General features: G+C 46.5%; 1 protein-coding gene across 1 annotated transcript in view; it reads left to right on the plus strand.

Annotated features, from left to right (window-relative positions):
* The window catches only part of ATP6V1C1 (ATPase H+ transporting V1 subunit C1), a 484611-nt gene that overhangs the window by 128151 nt on the left and 336058 nt on the right, over positions 1–20402 (plus strand). Inside the window, exon 4 of the mRNA XM_086966092.1 lies at positions 6717–6802. Coding sequence (XP_086822218.1) covers positions 6717–6802 — 86 coding nt within the window. The remainder of the gene's footprint in view (positions 1–6716; positions 6803–20402) is intronic.

A 20402-nucleotide genomic window follows, 5' to 3' on the forward strand; every position in this document is an offset into this window, starting at 1 on the left:
CCTAGTTATCTGGGTGTGTGAGGGTTTTAGTTCCAACAAGGGGATTCCCCCTTCTGTCTAGTACACGCACTTCCTTTCTGTCACTCTTCCCGGGGAACTTTGTACCCTCTTTGTCACATAGAGCAGGCACTAGTAACACAATCTCTCAGTTAATGAACATGCCTTCAGTGCTGGCAGCATGGCGGCTCATTTGTAGAACAGTATTTGTACGCTGGCTTCTATGTGAAATTCATATATCTGCAACGCATTTCCATCTACAGAGCCTGCAGTAAGACTCTTGAAATTATTTAACACTCCCATCGTGTTAAGGTTCAGGCTCCACACTTTTTCCCTAAAAAGGACCACGGCTGTGAACACAAAAGACTACGTTTCGCTTCCGATTCTTCGACCGAGGAAGTGGCCCGTTTTCAAAAACATCAAGTATCTCAACACCGATTCCACTTGCGTTTCGTTTTAACCCCTTCCGTGCTCCCGTTGGCCGACGGGAGCACTCCCTCCCCAGTGATGCCAACGGCCGACGCAGCCCCGCCCACCCTTTAGAACGCCCGCACCGTGGCGGAAAAACCGCTGCGGTTAAGCCGCAGAGGTCTTCAAACTTTTTGATGCCGAGACCCCCTTGTCAAATTTTTTAGGCGTAAGGACCCCCTCTGACAAAAATTTCTAGAACCAGGTACTCTCATCAACGACAACCATAAGCGCCTCAATTCCCACAGCAAATCATTTTTGTGGTGGGGAAATCATATTAAATCATATTAAACAGTATTTAGCAAACCAAAGATCAGTGGGCGTGGTCTAAGGTGTCTAAGCTAAGATGTAGCTAAAAACAAAGGATCTAATTTATGAGGAATTGGCGTAGGGCAGCGCCACAATGTCTTCTTGCTTCGCTGCCCTACGTCAATGTCAATGGGCAGAAATGCACCATATTTATAAAATATGGTGCATTCCTGTCCTTTCCTCTTGCGTTGGCGCACAAATTGCTGCCTGGCACCAACATGGGCAGGTTTGCTTTTGAGCATGAAGGGGCACCTTCCTTCACAAAAACAATCCAGAGAGGCATTTTCTCCTTCTATGGGAGCTGCAGAAAGCAGCCCACATGAAAAGAGGAAAAAACGAGGAGAAATAAAAACATTTCTCCTAGTTTGCCTCCCCTGGGGAGGCGTACGTTTTTGGCGCTGCCGCAGCTTTACATGATTTTGTAAATATGGGGCTGTGTCAAAATCTATGGGAACCCCCATACAATGCCTATGGAACACCTCCTTGACTTGTGGTGCTATGCCATACTGCATATCTATGAGGCCATGCAATGCCTTGTAGGGATGCTTTGCAGAGCCTCATAGGTATGATTGAGACGATTGTGCCGCCGGAGAGTCAAAAAAAGTTTTAGGTCTTTCACTTTCAGGCACCTACATATGAAATAATGTGCGGCGTAAATGTAATATCAGGCCACCCTGTCATTAATTTACCTATTTCAATTGCCATGTATCATGTCATGAAAATGTACCATGTTAGCACTTGCATTTTACCGTAGCAATCCATCCTCCATAATGAGATGCTTACCCAACATGCAATCCCTTCAGTATGGGCTCTCGTCTTGCAGCCTAGTGACCTGGTTGGTCTTGCGACCTTTGACCCTGTCCTCAGGCAGGTCGCCCCCCCAGCCGCGAAACAGTGTCCTCCTGTGACGCCTGCCCCCGCTGACGTTGTCGCCTCGCTCTCGCCGCTGCCTGTGACACTTGCTTGAGTCCTTTGCCTCTCTGAATTCTTTCCCTGTCCGCATTTGTTTGCCCGTTTTCCTTTGTACTGTTTACCCCCACTGTTGTGCCCTCTGTGCCCCTCTGCCCTCGTTTTGCTTTCTGTGTCCCTTCCCGCCGCTGCGTCCCTGCGGCCCCGCCCCCCGCTGTCCCATCTGTCCGCCCCGCTCCCGCCTCTCAGCTGTTCCTCCCTTGCACAGCCCCTCCTATGGAGGCCGTGCAGCAGCCGCGCCGTTGGCGTGCCAAATGGAAAGCCCGTCTGCGACCGTCCGCACCTGGACCGCGCCCAGCGCCAGAACCTCGCCGGAGCCAGGGCACCCGACTGAGATACGACACCACCACCCTCAACGCACTCCACACCGGACGACCACCTGCCTGCCACTGAGCCACCCTGAAGCGAACCCACTGACCCTTCACCTGCCAAGCCTGCAAATTTACCTGCCTCCCAACCTACACCCGGCCCATCGAACCCAGCAACAACAACAACAACCACCTCAAATGCATCCTCCACAACACCCGCTCCGTCCACAAACATGCCATCGAAATCTGGGACCTCCTCGACACAACAGCACCGGACGTCGCCTTCCTCACAGAAACCTGGATGAACGCCTCCTCGGCCCCCGACATCGCCATAGCCATCCCGGATGGCTACAAGATCACCCGGAAGGACCACTTCAACCAAACCGGAGGAGGAATCGCCATAGTCTACAGGAACACCATCAGCGTCACGACCAACGCCAAAGAGACACTCTCCACCGCTGAATACCTACACTTCCAGATCCGCACCAGCCCCAAAACCATACTCAGAGGAACCCTCGTCTACAGACCCCCGGGCCCGCGCACACAATTCAGCGAAACCATCGCCGACTTCGTCAGCCCGCACGCACTAACCTCACCAGAATACATCCTCCTAGGGGACCTGAACTTCCACCTGGAGAACAACAACGACCGCAACACTACCACCCTGCTAGACAACCTCACCAACCTGTGACTCAAGCAACTGGTGAACACCCCCACCCACTACGCCGGCCACATGCTGGACCCCATCTTCTCCGCCAGCAACCACGTCTCCGTCAGCCACTCCACCGGACTACACTGGACCGACCACAGCTGCATCCATTTCACCTTCAAGAAGACTACAACACACCACCGCACGCTACAGATCCCCTGCAGATGCTGGAGCAAAGTCACCACAGACCAACTTACCACATCTCTGAGCCAAAACCCACCAGCCGACACCAACAACGCAGCTCACAATCTCGCACAGTGGATCACCAACTGCGCCGACAACCTCGCTCCACTGAAGAACGCCCCCAGGCAAGACCAGCAACAGAAAAACGACATGGTTCACCGACGCCCTCAAAGACTCAAAGAAATCATGCCGCACGCTCGAAAAAACCTGGCGCCACGAACGGACGACCGAAAACATGACAGCCCTCAAGAACGCCACTCGCGAACACCACCAGCTGATCCCCACCACCAAAAGGACATCGTTCAAAGAGCGGCTGGATAGCAACACCCACAACAGCAAGGAACTCTTCAGCATCGTAAAAGAGCTCTCCAACCTCAATGCCAGCAACAATGATATCACACCATCACAAGACCACTGCAACTCCTTCGCCACATTCTTCTACCGCAAGATCGCAGATATACACAACAGCTTTGACGCCCATACGCCGTCTCCAGTCACCAAACCAACGACCCCCCACCACCACCCTAAGCGACTGGACCCCCATCAGCATAGAAGACACCACCCACGTCATGAACACCATCCACTCCGGCTCTCCCTCTGACCCATGCCCCCACCACATCTACAACAAAGCAGAAGCCATCATCGCACCCCACCTCCGGAACGTCATAAAACAAATCCTTCGCATCAGCCACCTTCCCAGAGAGCTGGAAGCACGCAGAGATCAACGTCCTTCTGAAACAACTCAAAGCTGACCCTAAAGACCTCTAGAACCTCCGCCCCATCTCTCTTCTTCCCTTCCCGGCTTAAGTCATTGAGAAGACCGTCAATAAACAGCTGACTGCATTCCTCGAGACAAACAACTCGCTCGACCCATCCCAATCCGGATTTCGAGCCAACCACAGCACCGAGACAGCCCTCATCGCAGCCACCGACGACATCAGGACCCTGATGGACAACCGGGAGACAACCGCCCTCATCCTCCTAGACCTCTCAGCCGCCTTTAATACCGTCTGCCACCGCACCCTAATAACCCGCCTCTAAGGCGCCACCAAGGAAAAGCGCTGGACTGGATCACCTCGTTCCTCTCCAAAAGAACCCAGAGAGTCCGGCCACCAAGATCTGCGGCCAACCCCAACGCTCCTCGCTCAGCCCAACCCTCTTCAATATCTACATGAGCCCCCTTGCCGCCATCGCACGCAATCACAACCTCAACATCATCTCCTACGCCGACGACACCCAGCGTTAACCTAGAAACAGAATGGTTGTCTGTGTGTGTGCTGTGACTTGCACCTGGTGGTCAAATGAAGCAAAAGCATTTGCAGTGCAATAGGTCTCGCATTTACGCGAGTTTGAGCTATTAGCATTACAAATAACAATGCCTTTTTTTCGTTTTTAAAACCTAAATAAAAGGCATTGTCATTTACAATGCCAATAGCTTAAACTCGCGTAAATGTGAAACCTATTGCATTGCAAATGCTTGTTCTTATTGCGGTAACTTCAGCTCATCGCATGAGTGAGCTGCAAGCTCTGTCAGTCTAGTCGCCCTGCACCACATTCTTTTGGGAGATATTGGTGCTGAGGATTAGATGGGGCCTTTCTTCCAAAGGTTGTTACTCTCCTATCCTGCAGATGAAAGCACATGTAATTACTGTTGTAATAACTTTCAGCAAAACATTTTTAACTGTCAATATTGTATGTGAATTGCTAGTGAAGGCGTGGTAGGAAGAATCCTTTGCAACCTGAACGTATGTAAAATTTGTTTCATAACAAGCAGTGGACAAATGTGACCCATCATATTAGTTTAAAATGACACACGTAGCCTCTTTAGAGGCTTCTGTATTCGTTCTTTCTTCACTTTCTTCTCATTAGTATTAACAATAATCGTATGTCTCTGATTCACTTTTACTGTAAGGCAATTTTGTAAACATTTTACTCCATTTATTTATTAGCAACAAAGTTTTATGTATGACCTCTGAATTTCCCCTTCCGTTTGTGATGGCACATTTATCCTCGCGCGTCATAAAACTAGAGATTTTACATAAATTGCACTAATACCGGAGTCCACATTTTTGCCACACGCAACGTATGTTGGTAAACAGCCGATGAAAACATCACCGAATCGATACATTTTAATCTTGCTGTATACAATAACTCAATCTGATCTTCTGTCCCTACGCGTATTGCTAACATAACTCTATGCGACCACACATTTTGAGTGTTTTGTCTGGCAGCATTCATACCTTAGGTGCATACTCTTTTTTTCATTTCAACAGTCATTTTTATGCACTTACCAGGCTCTTTAAAAATAGATTTGGGTGTGCACATATATATATTTGTTGTTTAGATATAAAGAAGGAACTTTATTAAACTCACATTGGCCCTTCATTTAAGAACTACAATTTCACTTTAAGATGTTTTATAACTTTCTGTCAAAAACACTTGAGGACCTACAGAAATTCCATCTCCTGTTTAATAGATCTGCTTCTGGCACTGCACACCTTAGACATTCCCTTTTGGTCTCTTTTTAATTTTTTGTAATCCTACCAATCTAAGATATTTGTATTGTATTAATTTAAACACTGCATTTCTTGGAGGTTCGCATGTATACATAAAATAATTTTCTATTGAGTGTCAATGAACTGCAACTTTAGGTCCCTTTCTTGTTTCTCTCTGATCTTGTTTGAATGTTTCATCGACTTCTATGATCCCTTTCTCCTACTACTAGCTTACTAGCTCATCAATCACGGTCTTTACTTTATATGTTGTGGTTCTTTGGGTAACTGTGGGCGAATACTACCCACTATGGTGTTCAATCGTCCTATATTTTGTACGGCAATCACAATAGGTGGTCTGCCCACATTGAGGGTAAAGACTGTTTTCCACTTCTTCATAGTATGATTGTTTCTGAATGAGACAGTTCCACATTGGTAGGCTAGACTTAAGCGATATGGTCATTTATGATTGTTAAATTAAATGGTGTATGAGGTGTTGGCTTCATTTCAAATATCTAGTATTTACTTGTAAGTGTAACAGTACTCAAAAAGCTGGCTACTCAGAAAAGTAGATATGAGTTGGTGCATCGAGAAAATGATAAGACCTTGATCTGTTGCATGCCTATATGTTCTGCACCTAAATCTTGATGGCAAGATCGCTCAGTAAGTTAGATTCTGTCTGCAGACGTCTACTGTGATCTGTAGGTCACAAGATAAAAAACCGACATGGCAGACTAAAGATGCATCCTTTCGTGGTTAGCAAATTAACTTGAAAATGTCAGAAGTTCGATTTAAAATGTTAAGTGAAAAACAAGACATTAAACTAAATCGGGCAATGTTTGCTCTTCTTTTGAAGATGTCCCTATTTGAGCTCTCAAAAAAGGTCATTGTTGGCTGCCTGGCTTTACCCTTAGGTCAACGGGCTCTCCTTATGCTCTGGACATGAGTGCCACAATTCATTCATTGTCTTGCAGCCCACTCTCATGAGCCTGAGCTCTCAGATCTACACCTGCTTAGACACTAGGTGCATCAAAACCATTCTGCTTCCTCCAGGGATGTTCACAACCAATGCTTGTCCACTGCCCAGCGCAGCCACAGCACTTGTCACCAGGTATCCGCTTTCTGGAATCTTTGTGATAAATGCAGGAACCATAGGGTAGTGCAGACTGCTTTATCCACAGACTCCTTTAAGAGTAAGGTTTTATGAAAAAAAACAGTGTGGTTAAATTTGTGCTTGATGCCCATTACTTCCTAATATTTTATTTGGTCTTCATTCCACAGTGTTGTAAAGAAGGTGGCCCAGTATATGGCTGATGTGCTGGAAGACACAAAAGATAAAGTTCAGGAAAACCTGTTGGCCAATGGAGGTAACAAATCTACTTTTGCTTAAATCTGCACTGACGAACTTTTTCTTACAGGCCTTTCTTGGATCTTGAACTTTAATCACCTTTAGATAGATCTTGACTTCGACAACCTTTAAATCTAAACCCTTTTCATAACTCTAACGTTTTGATTTTTGTAAACAGTGTGTAGCTCGTTCTGAGTGTAGGATTCTTGAACGCGTAAAAAAAGTATGCTTTGTTTCCTTTTAAACATCATTTTGACCGAACAGAGTGCCTCCTTCATTTTGTTGCGAGGAAGTGTTTGCGCCTGCTTTTCTTTTTACTTTTGTTCCTAAGTGATGGTTGTGAGATGGAAGACGAAACTTGTTATTTAATTGAGACTATGGCTATTCTAAGGTATTTTATAACTTTTTGCTGAAAAAAAATTATTTTTCATTTGGTAGAGATTTTTCGCTGCAGATTCTTTCCCTTAGAATTAATCCCCAGGCGTCCGACTGGATCCTTGAAATTGTTTGTGAGCAGTACCCCTGCTCACTGCTAGGTGGCGTCATTCTGCTCCCATGTGGTATCATAGGCGCCACCCCAGTGCTGACATCAGTTCTTTTCACGGCAGTCAGCACAGATCCAGAGAGAGCTACCCCTAGCCAATTTTAGACAGACTTTTTTCGAATTTTCGTCAACGTTTTTTGAGTTTTTTTCTCCTGGTGTGGCAGGATGTCAACTAGGAAAGCCATCTTCAATCCCTCCAGCGCCTGTCATCGGCAGATGTCTGTGATCCGGGTGTATGAGGGGTAGGTGCCGAGCAGCGCCTCTTCTTCCACAAAACCACTGTGAATCTATGGTGATACCTAGGCCTCCACCCATGGAGTAATGCTCCATCAGTCCTTAGGTCTCACTGGAGAGTAGACTAATAGTCTAGTCACTGCAGTAGCTCGAGTAGGAGCACTGAACCGCGTGCACCTTCAGCATAGCATAGAGGGCCAGTCACCCCCTAGACACACACTTGCACTCTCTACATTACACAATCATCATTATTTATCTCTGCACTGATCCTGATGAAGCTCACAGGATCTACCTCACCCGGCTAGCGCGAAACATGTCGACCTGACCACACTCTGTTACCCAGGGTACATTATTACTCATATTGTAACGCCCAACCTTTTGTTTTTTTAATATGACAGGGGAACCCATCTATCACTAATAAAATTACTGCCCTTCGGTATCCCCTAGCCCTTTTTGTCCACTACCCCACCAGCACCATCACTGAGAGAAGGACCCTCTCTACATACCCGCACTCATCATAGGGCTGTTCTCTGAAAAGATCTCCTATAAAGTGACAGTTCGGGTGACCGGTAGGGCATTGCAGCGCCGGCCGGACGAGGAGCACCGCCAGATGATGATGCATGATATCCTCTGGGGTTTGTGAGGGCAACAAGAGACAAAGTGTCTTTCCCCTTCCCATCTCTCCCCGCCCCCCCCATTTGCTTGACTATGGGAGGGTCCAAGACCAGACCTAGCTTTTTTCTTACTCCTTTAGGATCCCTCACTTTACCCTTTACCTTATCTGAGTGTAAGCATGACTTCATAGTGCACACTCCGATGAACAGTCACCCCTCCTACTTTGCTTTAAAATGTGAAGAATCCGCACCTTCTTTGCCTCTGGTGCCTTGAGCGGGACCACAATGTGACAATCTGCGTTGACTGCTGCGCCGCGCACCCCAAGGCATTGAGGGAGAATTCCTTGCCGCCCAACATGCGACGCCGCGACTGTCTCGATCCCAGTCGAGAGGAAGGTCCCGGAACCCAAGATCCTTGTTGCCCTCCAAGTCGTCTTTGGGTAAGTCCCAAAAGTGCAAGAAGAGTAAGAAGTTGAAGAGGTCTTTGACTTACCCATCTGTCGAAGTCATCTGGCGAGATGAGGGAGCGTCGTCATTCGAGGCCTGGCTCCGCTGTTGAGTCTGCACCTCCTCCAGTTTCCGGTGGCCGGAGTAACCCCTGCCCAACTCTGCAAATTCAATAAGGCCGTGCATCTCATATTTGGGTGGCCTGTTGTTCTCTGTGTGCCTTCGGCCCAGTGTGTTCATGGGTGGCCCCCACTGGTTCTCTGCTAGCGGTTCCGCCCCCGGCTCCAGGCAGGCCCCTTGGATTCACAGATGGGTCCAGACCAGCGCCGGTCATACCACTTTGACCTTCTCCGGTCCAGTGCCAATTCTCCTGGAGCTGCTGGCGCCATCCCCATTCCCTACTCTGACACAAAGCCGGAAGAGTATTGTACGATGCAGATTGGAACTATGCTTTCCAGTGCAGGAGCACAAACCCTATTCTTATGGGGTGGGACTGGAGAATACCAGCCCCTAGACCCCAGCATGGACTGGTGTGAGGAATTAGCAGACGCCAGCGGACCTGGCAGCTCTCCTGATACTGGCATGCTCTCTCCCCCTGCTGTGGCTATGGAGGAGAGAGCTTCTTTTGCTGTGGTGCTGAGAAGGACGGCAGGGGTCCTGGATCTTAGCCTACCCTCCGTGGTAGTCAAGACTAACGTCTTGACGGAGGTGCTTCAGCTGGGAGTGATCCCCTCTGAACTGCTTCTCCCATTTAATGAAGATGTCATGGACGTCCGGCTGGGTACATGGTCCAAACCCTGCACGGGCTCCTCTGAACAGGATGATTGCCTGCTGCTGCTATAACCCCAGGGGAGCCCAGCTTCCTCACGCAACACCCTATCCCAGGGAGCTTGGTGGTCCATGCCTTCTTTCCTCGTATAAATGTTGACTCATTCACTACCACCCCACTGGAAAGGGAATCCAAGAGGCTGGACACCTTAGGAAAGAAGCTTCCACCAGCCTGACACTGCTGTGTGTCAACACCGCATGGCTTTTGGGCCATTAATCCCATGCCCTGTGGGATTCATTCGTGCAGGTGTTGCCCGATGGAGGCGGTCTGGGCCATACTCTCCCAAGCTATGTCTGACTGGAGAGATGCAGCGAAGTTCAAGACTCGCTGTGGGCTGGACACGACCGACTCGCTGGGCAGAGCACTTTCTTTATCAGTGGCCTTACAGCACCACTCCTGGCTGAGAACAACTTGTGTATCCAGGGATGCCCAAGCGTTGCTTATGGACATCCCCTTTGATAGCTCCTGTCTCTTTGGAGACCAGGAGAACTTTGCAATGGAGCGCTTGAATGATAGCAGAGCTATGGCCAGGTCCTTGGGCCTTTCTTTGGACCCATGCCAACACCATACCACCTTTCGCTCCTCTTGTGGCCATGAAAGGGGCTACCAGTTGCATATTTACCACCCCAGCCACCAGGGCACACAAGCTTCCCAGCCTCTGTGCAGCCGAGGATGCAGTACCCATAAACCCCGTGGGTCGGGCAGCCAGAGGTCAGGCCAGTCCACCACTCCTCCAGCAGCTGCAGCCTCCAAACCTCTTTAGTTTGCCCTCTTACCACCATGGGCACCCAGCGGGAGGATACACCAATACCTGCCCTGCTGGAGGTCTATAATATCTGACCTCTGGGTTCTTCAGATTGTATAAAGAGGCTACTCCCTGCCCTTCTTGGCTACCCCTCCACACATACCAGCATCTTGCGACAAGTTGACTGAGTACCATCTCTCCTTGCTCTGCCAGGAAGTGGCGACTGTTAGCCAAGGAAGTCATGGAGAGGGTTCATTGATACAGAAAAGGGGGTGGAATTAAGCAGACCACTCTTACCCAGTCCAAAGATCAGGGCTTGATCCATCACCGTTTTTTAGGTCACTGCACCATCCCAGCTCAGAACTTGGCTATATGCAAATTAGTCTGACCCTGGCCCAGTGCATCATGGGAACAGGGCAGACCAAACTACCAAGCCAATTCTTATACTGGGAAGGAAACAAGCTACCGGGGACCGGTTTCTGGCATTTCAGCCGTCTTCGGCCCGGCTTGCTTGAATCCTGATGGTGCAATGAGCTAGGGACTCACATCTGTGTATACCCTTCCACGTTTATGGTGGACAAAATTGATACAGAAAAGGGGGTGGTGATGAACAGAGTGTCTGAATTAAGCAGACCACTCTTACCCAGTCCAAAGATCAGGGCTTGATCCATCACCGTTTTTTAGCTCACTTCACCATCCCAGCTCAGAACTTGGCTATATGCAAATTAGTCTGACCCTGGCCCAGTGCATCATGGGAACAGGGCAGACCAAACTACCAAGCTAATTCTTCACCAGAAAGGAGACAAGCCCTGTTCCCATGATGCACTGGGCCAGGGTCAGACTAATTTGCATATAGCCAGGTTCTGAGCTGGGATGGTGCAGTGAGATAAATAACGGTGATGGATCAAGCCCTGATCTTTGGACTGGGTAAGAGTGGTCTGTTTAATTCAGACATTCTGTTCATCACCACCCCCTTTTCTGAATCGTTTTTGGCCACTATAGGTGTGGCAGGGTATACTCGGACATGAGTCCCTTGCTCACTGCTCCATCAGGATTCAAGCAAGCCGGGCCGACGACGGCTGAAATGCCAGAAACCGGTCCCCGGAAGCTTGTCTCCTTTCTGGTGAAGAATTGGCTTGGTAGTTTGGTCTGCCCTGTTCCCATGATGCACTGGGCCAGGGACAGACTAATTTGCATATAGCCAGGTTCTGAGCTGGGATGGGGCAGTGAGCTAAATAACGGTGATGGATTAAGCCCTGATCTTTGGACTGGGTAAGAGTGGTCTGCTTAATTCAGACACTCTGTTCATCACCACCCCCTTTTCTGAATCATGGAGAGGGTTCAGACGCAAGAAGTAGGTTGTGGTTGTTATTCCCTCTACTTTCTAGTGCCCATTAAGGACAGAGGCCTTGGTCCTATCTTAGACCTGCACCCGCTCAATTTCTTCCTCAAGAAGTAGCATTTCATAATGCTCACGCCCGCTCAAGTCCTATCTGCCCTGGACCCGGGAGACTGGATGGCAGGGTTGGACTTGCAGGACGCATACTTCCACATTCCCGTCCCCCCTGCCCACAGGCGTTATTTGCTGTTCATGGTGGTCCACAAGCGTTTTCTGTTCGCCATGTTTCCCTTTGGCTTCACCAGCGCCCCTCGAGTGTTTACCAAGGTGATGGCAGTGGTTGCAGCTCATCTGCGGAAATATGGGGTGCCAGTCTTCCCTTATCTCGACAACTGACTGTTGAAGGCCAACGCTCCCTGGGCTGTCGTCTACCACCTCCAGACTACAATGGACCTCCTGCACTCACTCAGGTTCATTATCAACGTGCCGAAGTCACACCTGACTCCCTCTCAGATGTTGCCTTTCATCAGATCTCTTCTGGACATAGTTCAGTTTCAGGCCTATCCTTCCGAATGGCGAGTCCAGGATATTCAGGCTTTTATACTCCTATTTCAGCCTCCATTCTGGACTCTTATGAGACTGACTCTTTGGCTGCTTGGTTAGCCTATTGCATCCTGCTGGCATATGTGGACTCTTCAGTGGGTCCAGAAGTTCCAGTGGACATAGCATCAGGGGTATCTCTCTGACAAAGTCTGGATCTCAGAGGAAACTGCAAAAGCTCTGCAGTGGTGGCTAACGAACTGTGATTGGGTCAGTGGCAGACCCCACTCCCTTCCCTACCACATCTGACAATGGTGACAGATGTGTCTCTTCTGGGATGAGACAACCATCTGGGAGAGGTAGAGATCAGTGGCCTCTGGTATCTGTTGGAATCTGGACTCCACATCAACCTACTGGAGCTCTGGGCGATCCGGCTGCCTTTAAAAGCCATTCTGCCCTCCTTTCAGGGAAGGATAGTGCAGATGTTCATGCAAAAAAAAAACCATTGCCATGTGGTACTACAACAACCGGAGCAATGTGGAATTGTGGACCCTTTGTCAAGAGACCCTGTATCTCTGGACATGGCTGGAACAGCAGGGCATTTCCCTGGTGGTTTAACACTTGGCGGGCTCTCTGAACACCAGGGTGGACAAACTCAGTTGAAGATGCCAAGCAGATCACGATTGGTGTCTCCATCCGGAGGTGATGTACGTTTTTTCAGCTGTGGGGAGAGCCTTGGTTATATCTGTTCACCACCGCCAAGAATGTGCAATGGTTGCAGTTCTGCACCATGGAGTTTCCAAGGCGGCTCTCACTCGGAGACACTTTTTGGTTCAAGTGGAGCTCAGGCCACCTGTTTACCTTTCAGCCCATACCACTCCTGCCCAGAGTTCTCAAGAAGATCAGGAACAACCAAGCCTAGGTCATTCTTGTGGCTCCGTACTGGGCTCGGAGTGTTTGGTATCCCGAACAGTTGAGCATAACCATAGTTTCTCCGATCAGGCTGCTGCTTCAGGAGAATCTTCTGTCACAGCAGCAGGGGAGGGTTCTCCACCTGAACCTGTCAACACTTATCCTTCATGCATGTAGATAAGAGCAGCGACAGTTGGCAGCTTTCGACCTTCCGCACAAAGGCTGCACTGTTATCTTGGCAGCCAGGCGCCCCCCAGCAAGAACTGTATACTCCTGCTGTTGGGGCAAGTTTGTGGCATGGTGTGCAGAGGAACAGGTTGACCCTCTTTCTGCTCCCCTCTTTCAGGTCTTTCTCATTCGCATCGCATTACTCTTGCCCAGCAGGGCTCTGCTCTGGGCACCCGAAATGGCTATATTTCTGCCATCTAAGCCTTTCTGCGGTAGCCGGATCAGCCATCCCTCTTCAAATCCCCTATTGTAAATGGGTTCTTTTAAGGTTTGCAACACGTTTCCACCTTTGTCCTTTATCAGCCTCAGTGGGACCTTAATCTGGTCTTAACATTTCTGATGAGCGCTCCCTTGAGCCATTGCTCAATTGTCCACCAAGGCAGCTTTTCTGGAGACATCTGCCCAGAGGGTCACTGAGCTTCAGGCTTTGCCATCCAAGCCTCCCTACCTAAACATGGACCCAGACAAGCTAGTTCTTTGCACTAGAGCTTCCTTTCTGCTGAAAGTCAACACTCCCTTTCATGTAGGCCAGTGCATCACCCTCCCTACTTTATCTGCTCTGCCACATCCTTCCAAGCAAGAGGAGCAATTTCACTGTCAGGACCCAAAAAGACCAACTCTTTGACGGGGTATGTTGGAGCGAAGATGGAAAACACTGTGCATAAATGGACCATTTCCCGTTGGATTGTGCTCTGCATTAAAATCTGCTAGGCATTTGCTAAGAAGCAAACAAACACCAAGCGAAGCCACTTGACCTAATGCGCACTGTTGCACTTCCCGCTGGAGTGCTTCTTTTCAATTCATCAACATAAATCTTCTCAAATATTCAATAACAAAACAATTACTTAATCCACATAATCATTGCATAATTTTTTCATTATTGTTTACTTATTTCATTTTCAAATAATCGTTTACACTTTGTAACTGATTATGAGTTTCATTGGATTACAATTTTACTTTCGCAATTCACACATAAACATTTTTGTGCTTGCTTTCGACGCCCTATGCATTTCAAGCCCCTTGGCCCTTCCTCAGGGGCTGTATCTAGAAAAAATCAAAAAATTCATACTGTTTGTTGTGGTCCTTCAACAATGAAGAGTATGCAGTCAGAAAATTTTTAACAGAATTGGTCTATGAGCCTCAGTTAAAAAACATGCCATTCTATTAGGTGACTGAAATGAAAATGTGGGGAGAGCTATAGGGTTGGGAAAAGTGAGTCACCTTAGAAGGTTGTGCTAAAAAGAAAGAAAGGAAAAACCTAGAACTTTATGCCTTACATATTGCCCTAAAAACCCGTGAGACACACTGCACCTTAATGCTACCCCTGCACTCGTGTTACCAACCTTCACACTATGTGCGTCGGTAATCGATGGTTGTTCACTGGGCGCGTTCTTATGTGTGAGTAGTATCTGAAATGCGCGAAAAATGCCACTAAGATCTCGTTTTTCAAAAAGATAACGTTCGTGGATACCTGCGGGGGTATTCTAAACCATTCGTACCTTTGTGCTTGCGTATTAGCCTCGATATATCAAGATGAGGTTGCCAGCTTGCTTCTGGGGGCGTTTAGTCGGCAGGATCCTAGTACTGAAAAAATGCGGAAAACCTAGTTCAGTAACGGCTCTATTAAGAGATATGGGCTTTAACATCTAGAGGAATAGAGCTTACCTAGCACTGATTCAGAAACTCCGCATAACTCCGCAGCAAGAACCGAAGTTCGTGCCGGTCTTCTGGTGAATCGTCGCGCATGCGTGTGCTGTGCATGAAATGCTGATACAAAAAACGGACTGTGACGGGTGCTACAAGGCTCTAATGGATATACGACTGCCATTTGTAACTGGGCAAGCTGAGCTCAGAAATAGTACTTAACAACAAAGATATAGATCAAGATAGAGTGGAAAGAAGTATGGAAAGAGAGATGTGTTAAATGTGGCGACTTACATCAATTAAAAATAAGCTTTAGATAATTAGCATACAAACAAAAAGTAGACATAATTGCCATAATAGCGTTTTCAGAATTTGCACATAGAACACAGGTCGCACGCAAGCGACTGTTGAGCAATAATTACAAATAGCATCCTAGATCTACTCGATCATTGATCCCTTTCGGATCTTGAGAATCTAACTTCCTTATCCAAAATATTTCCCTTTGTAATAGTGATCTAGTCAAGTCCTTTCCAGGGGTGGATTTAACTACCTCGAGCACCTGGAATTTAAGCTGTGCTATAGTGTGCCTGTTATTAGTCCAATGCACTGCTAAACTACTGTCAGGGTTGTTGTTGCGTATGGTGCTTTTATGTTCTGATATGCGTTTTTTTTATCTTCCGTTCAGTTTTGCCTATATATAGAAGCCCACAGGGGCATTTTATGGCATATATCAGATTTGTTGAGTTGCAGTCTGCATTGTGTCTTGTCTTAATAGTTTCACCTGTGTGGGGGTGCTTTACTGTGTCGCTCACTATAACATTGTTACACTGTACACAGTTGTGACATTTCCTAGTACCACGATAAATCTCTTGGGGGTTCCTTGTAGGTGATTTTAACATTTCTTTGATGTTTCTAGACCTTTTGTAGGCAAAAATAGGTCTTTCTTTAAATTTTCCTTGAAAATCATTTTCGTTGCTAAGCAACTCCCAGTGTTGATTAATACTCTTTTTGATTTCTCTGGAGCTGGTAGAGTACTTTGATACAAAAACTTGGCGGTTCTTTTCTGGTTTGGTTGTTGGTGTTGATAATGATTCCCTGTTTTTTTTCTGCTACTTTGAGTTTAGTGTTCTCCAAGAGTGTTTCAGGGTATTTTTTCTCCCAAGTATTTATCCGTGATAATCACCAGGTTGTGCTCAAGTGATTGTGTGTCCGTACAAATCCTCTTAGCTCTTAGCATCTGTGAATTCGGCAAATTTTCAATTAAGTTCTTTGGATGAAAGCTATTGTACATCAAAGCTGTATTCTTGTCTGTCACTTTATGGTATACCTCAGTTCGGATTTCCTTCTCCTCTATTTTCACTAGTACATCCAAGAAAGGAATCTTCATATCTTCTATGGTCTTAGTGAACTGCAGGCTTTCATCCAGAGTGTTAAGTTGAAGTATTTTTTGTTCAAGCTTTTCTTTGCTGTTATGCCATATTAGAAAGATGTCGTCAATATAGCGACAATACAAGGTTGTGTTTTCCGTCCATTCTGGGTCTGTCAGTAAAAATTCTTCCTCAAATCTTGCCATATAGGTATTGGCGTACGCAGGTGCTCCGGAAAATCCCATGGATGTTCCTTTGTTTTGTAAAAAGAACTGATTCTCGTATTTAAAGTACCCATGGTGAAGACAAAAGTGTAACAATTCCAAAAGGAATACTTTATCAGCTCTTAGTTCATCTTGTTTAAGAAGGGCCCATTCTACTGCTTCAATTCCACCTGTGTGGGGAATAGAGGTATACAGTGCTCTTACATCCAGAGTATACATTATCAATCCTTCTTTGAATTGAACTGTAGCTAGTCTTTGTAGAAAATGAGTCGTATCTTTGATGTGTGAATACCAGGTCTGTACAAATGGTTGCAGAAAGTGATCCAAGTACTTGCCCAGGGGTTCGAAGATCGTGCCACACCCTGCGACTATGGGACGAAAAGGTGGTTTTTAAAGGTCTTTATGGATCTTAGGCAGCATGTATATGCTTGGTTGTTTAGGCTGCTGCACTGTTAGAAATTGTCTGGTTTTAGCTGAGATCCATTTCATGTTTTCAGCGTGATCAAGTATCTGATTGAGGGTCATTTTAAGGTCTTCTATTGGGTCTTTGTCCAGTTTCAAATACATTTCTGTATCATTGATGTGCTCTTGGATACTGTTTTCATAGAACTGTTGATCCATAATTACAATGGCTCCTCCTTTATCAGCTCTCTCAATTCGTATGTTGGAGTCTTCAGCTAATTCTTTCAAGATAAGTCTCTCTTGTTTAGAGAAATTCATGGTTCTCTTTTTCCATGTGTTAATCTTTTTAATATCGTTCAACACTAGATTTTGAAACGCATCTAGTATCTTGTGTAATGTGGGGGCCATGAAAGAAGATTTAGGTTTAAACTCCTCAAGTTCAGTTCCTTCAGTGGTTGTTCCAGGATCCGGGATGTTCATAAAGAAATATTTCAGGCGTAATACTCTCATGAATTAAAAAAAATCAATATCGGTTTCCAGTTGATTGGTGTGATAGGTGGGTACAAAATTGAAACCTTTGTTAAGTACTTTGATTTGTTGATTAGTTATAGCCTGAGAGGATATATTAACCACTATGTTTGTATCGTGCTCCTCAAGTTTGGTTTTGTTGTTTCTTTGGCCTCGCCTGGTTTTCCTTTTAATTTGCCAGGTGGTTGACTTGTATCCCCGTCCTGTTGGGAAAAAGACATTTTGCCGCCTGTTGCTCCTCCTGTGCTGGTTTCTCCCGTTGCTCCTGAGGTTTTATCTGATGTTTGCACAATTGGAGGTGCTCTACTGGCAATGGTTTCACTTTCTGAGGTTACACTTTCTTGGGATGAAGTATTGGTTGTTTTCTTAAAATCTGTTCTCCTTTGGGCATATACTTCAGCCCATGTATACACCTCGTTCAGCTTATAATCTAAGGTGTCTCGTTTGTATTTCCTCAATTTGCCTTGTATGTCTTTGGTGTATATGTCTAGTCTTGAATTCATGTCCTCAAGAAATTTTGCCCAGTCTGCGGCGTCCATCCGGCTTTCTAAATCTGTTTCTATCAGAGCAATCTCTTCTGTGATTTCTTTAATCACCACTGCTAGTTCTTCTATTAATAGAAGTAACAAATCTAAGGAGCATTTATTTAGTACAGCGTACCATTTGTCCATAAAGTCCTTTTTCATATGGAACCTAAATAACATCGGTTTGATGGGCATCCTCAGTCCTCTCGGGATCCTTTTGGCTCGATGATATTGCACTAAAGTCGACGCGTGCAATCGCTGGTTCAGTTGTCTTTTTGTCAAAAATTCTAGTTGTTTTAACTGTTGGGGAAGACTGCTTCACTGCACATTGAAGGAGCGTATATCTTTAATTAATGAGTATATTTCTGTAGCCTGATCCAACTTCTCAACGGAAACGGCTCTCCTCAGGGCCACTGAAACCCTACGCAAGGGAGCAGACGAGGGCAAGACCATGGCCCTCAGCATGCTCGACCTCAGTGCCGCGTTTGACACTGTAGCACACTCCATCTTGCTACAGTGTCTAAACAAAGCTGGAGTAACCAACAGGGCACTGGGATGGCTGAAAGCCTTTCTGATCGATAGAAGCTTCCAAGTCCAAAGAGGGACTTCCCTCTCAGACAGTGTGCGGCTTGAACAGGGGGTGCCTCAGGGCTCGGCCCTGAGTCCCACCCTGTTTAATCTATACATGGCCCCCCTGGCAGAGGTGGTGCAATCGTTCGGCGTGGAGCTTGTCTCTTACGCCGACGATACGCAACTTCTAATATCTTTGACGCAAGCCCCATCCACGGAAGCCGTTAACTTTAACAACTGTATGAGCAGGCTGGCATCTTGGATGACAGAGCACTGTCTAAAACTGAACGGAACCAAAACAGAGGTCATCATCATTGGAGGTAATGAGACCAATTGGACTAAAGAATGGTGGCCCACCTGTTTGGGTCCTTTGCCCCCTCCCAGCCGGGAGGCGAAGAATTTAGGAGTCTGGGTTGACAATAAGCTATCTTTTGATAGCCATATAAAGAGAACTGTAGGCAAGTGCTTCGGAGTGATGAAGACTCTCAACCGTACCCTTGACTTGCTGCCTCTCAACTCCAGACGGACTATGACGCAGGCACTAATAACTTCCCGGATTGATTACGGGAATGTTTTACTCTTAGGCACTTCAGAGAAAAATATAAAGAAATTACAGGTCATACAAAATTCGGCAGCACGCCTAGTATTAAGACTGCCCCGCAGAGCCCCTTCACGACCCTCTCTGGCAACTCTCCATTGGCTGCCTGTCAAGAAGAGAATCATTTTTAAATCTCTGCTATGGTGTCACAAGATCCTCCATAACAAGGCACCTGCCTATATGTCGCATCTGGCTTCGCCATATGAACCCAACAGAACCCTTAGATCCAAAGGTACAGGTCTGCTCAGAATTGCCCGTCCTAAAAAGGCCAGAATGGGAGGCAGATCCTTCCGCACAGTGGCAGCGAAGCACTGGAACCTCCTGCCCATGGACACCAGGTTAGAGGTGAATGAGACCTCTTTTAGGAAGAAATTGAAAACTTGCCTCTTTAATCCGTGATAGGTTCTCTAGTTCCACATAACTCACTCTATCCACAGCGCGGGGACACGCCGGGAGGCGTCACCAGGCGCTTTACAAGCTCCTTTAAACTAAACTAAACTAAACTAATTAGTGTATGCCAAAGTGTTTGCTCTATTTTCTGTTAACCCTGTTATGGCGTCAAATGACATTTTTATGGTGTGGGTGCTCCTGCCCTAAGAACAAATGCTCAGAAATAAATAAAATGAAGGCTGGGCACACCTTATTTTTAAAAAACTATATGACTTTGTTACACCGTTCTGATATGCGTGCTGCTTAGGTTAGCACAATGTCCAATTTGTGCTTATCAACAATGCTAACAAACACCAAGCGAAGCCACTTGACCTAATGCGCACTGTTGCACTTCCCGCTGGAGTGCTTCTTTTCAATTCATCAACATAAATCTTCTCAAATATTCAATAACAAAACAATTACTTAATCCACATAATCATTGCATAATTTTTTCATAATTGTTTACTTATTTCATTTTCAAATAATCGTTTATACTTTGTAACTGATTATGAGTTTCATTGGATTACAATTTTACTTTCGCAATTCACACATAAACATTTTTGTGCTTGCTTTCGACGCCCTATGCATTTCGGGCCCCTTGGCCCTTCCTCAGGGGCTGTATCTAGAAAAAAATCAAAAAATTCATACTGTTTGTTGTGGTCCTTCAACAATGAAGAGTATGCAGTCAGAAAATTTTTAACAGAATTGGTCTATGAGCCTCAGTTAAAAAACATGCCATTCTATTAGGTGACTGAAATGAAAATGTGGGGAGAGCTATAGGGTTGGGAAAAGTGAGTCACCTTAGAAGGTTGTGCTAGAAAGAAAGAAAGGAAAAACCTAGAACTTTACGCCTCTGAGGGCTTGCATACTCAATCAACCGGAGCCAAGGCTGCGACTACTG

The sequence above is a fragment of the Lissotriton vulgaris genome, chromosome 4_1, assembly GCF_964263255.1.
Source record: "Lissotriton vulgaris chromosome 4_1, aLisVul1.2, whole genome shotgun sequence".
In the NCBI taxonomy this organism is placed as follows: Eukaryota; Metazoa; Chordata; class Amphibia; order Caudata; family Salamandridae; genus Lissotriton; species Lissotriton vulgaris.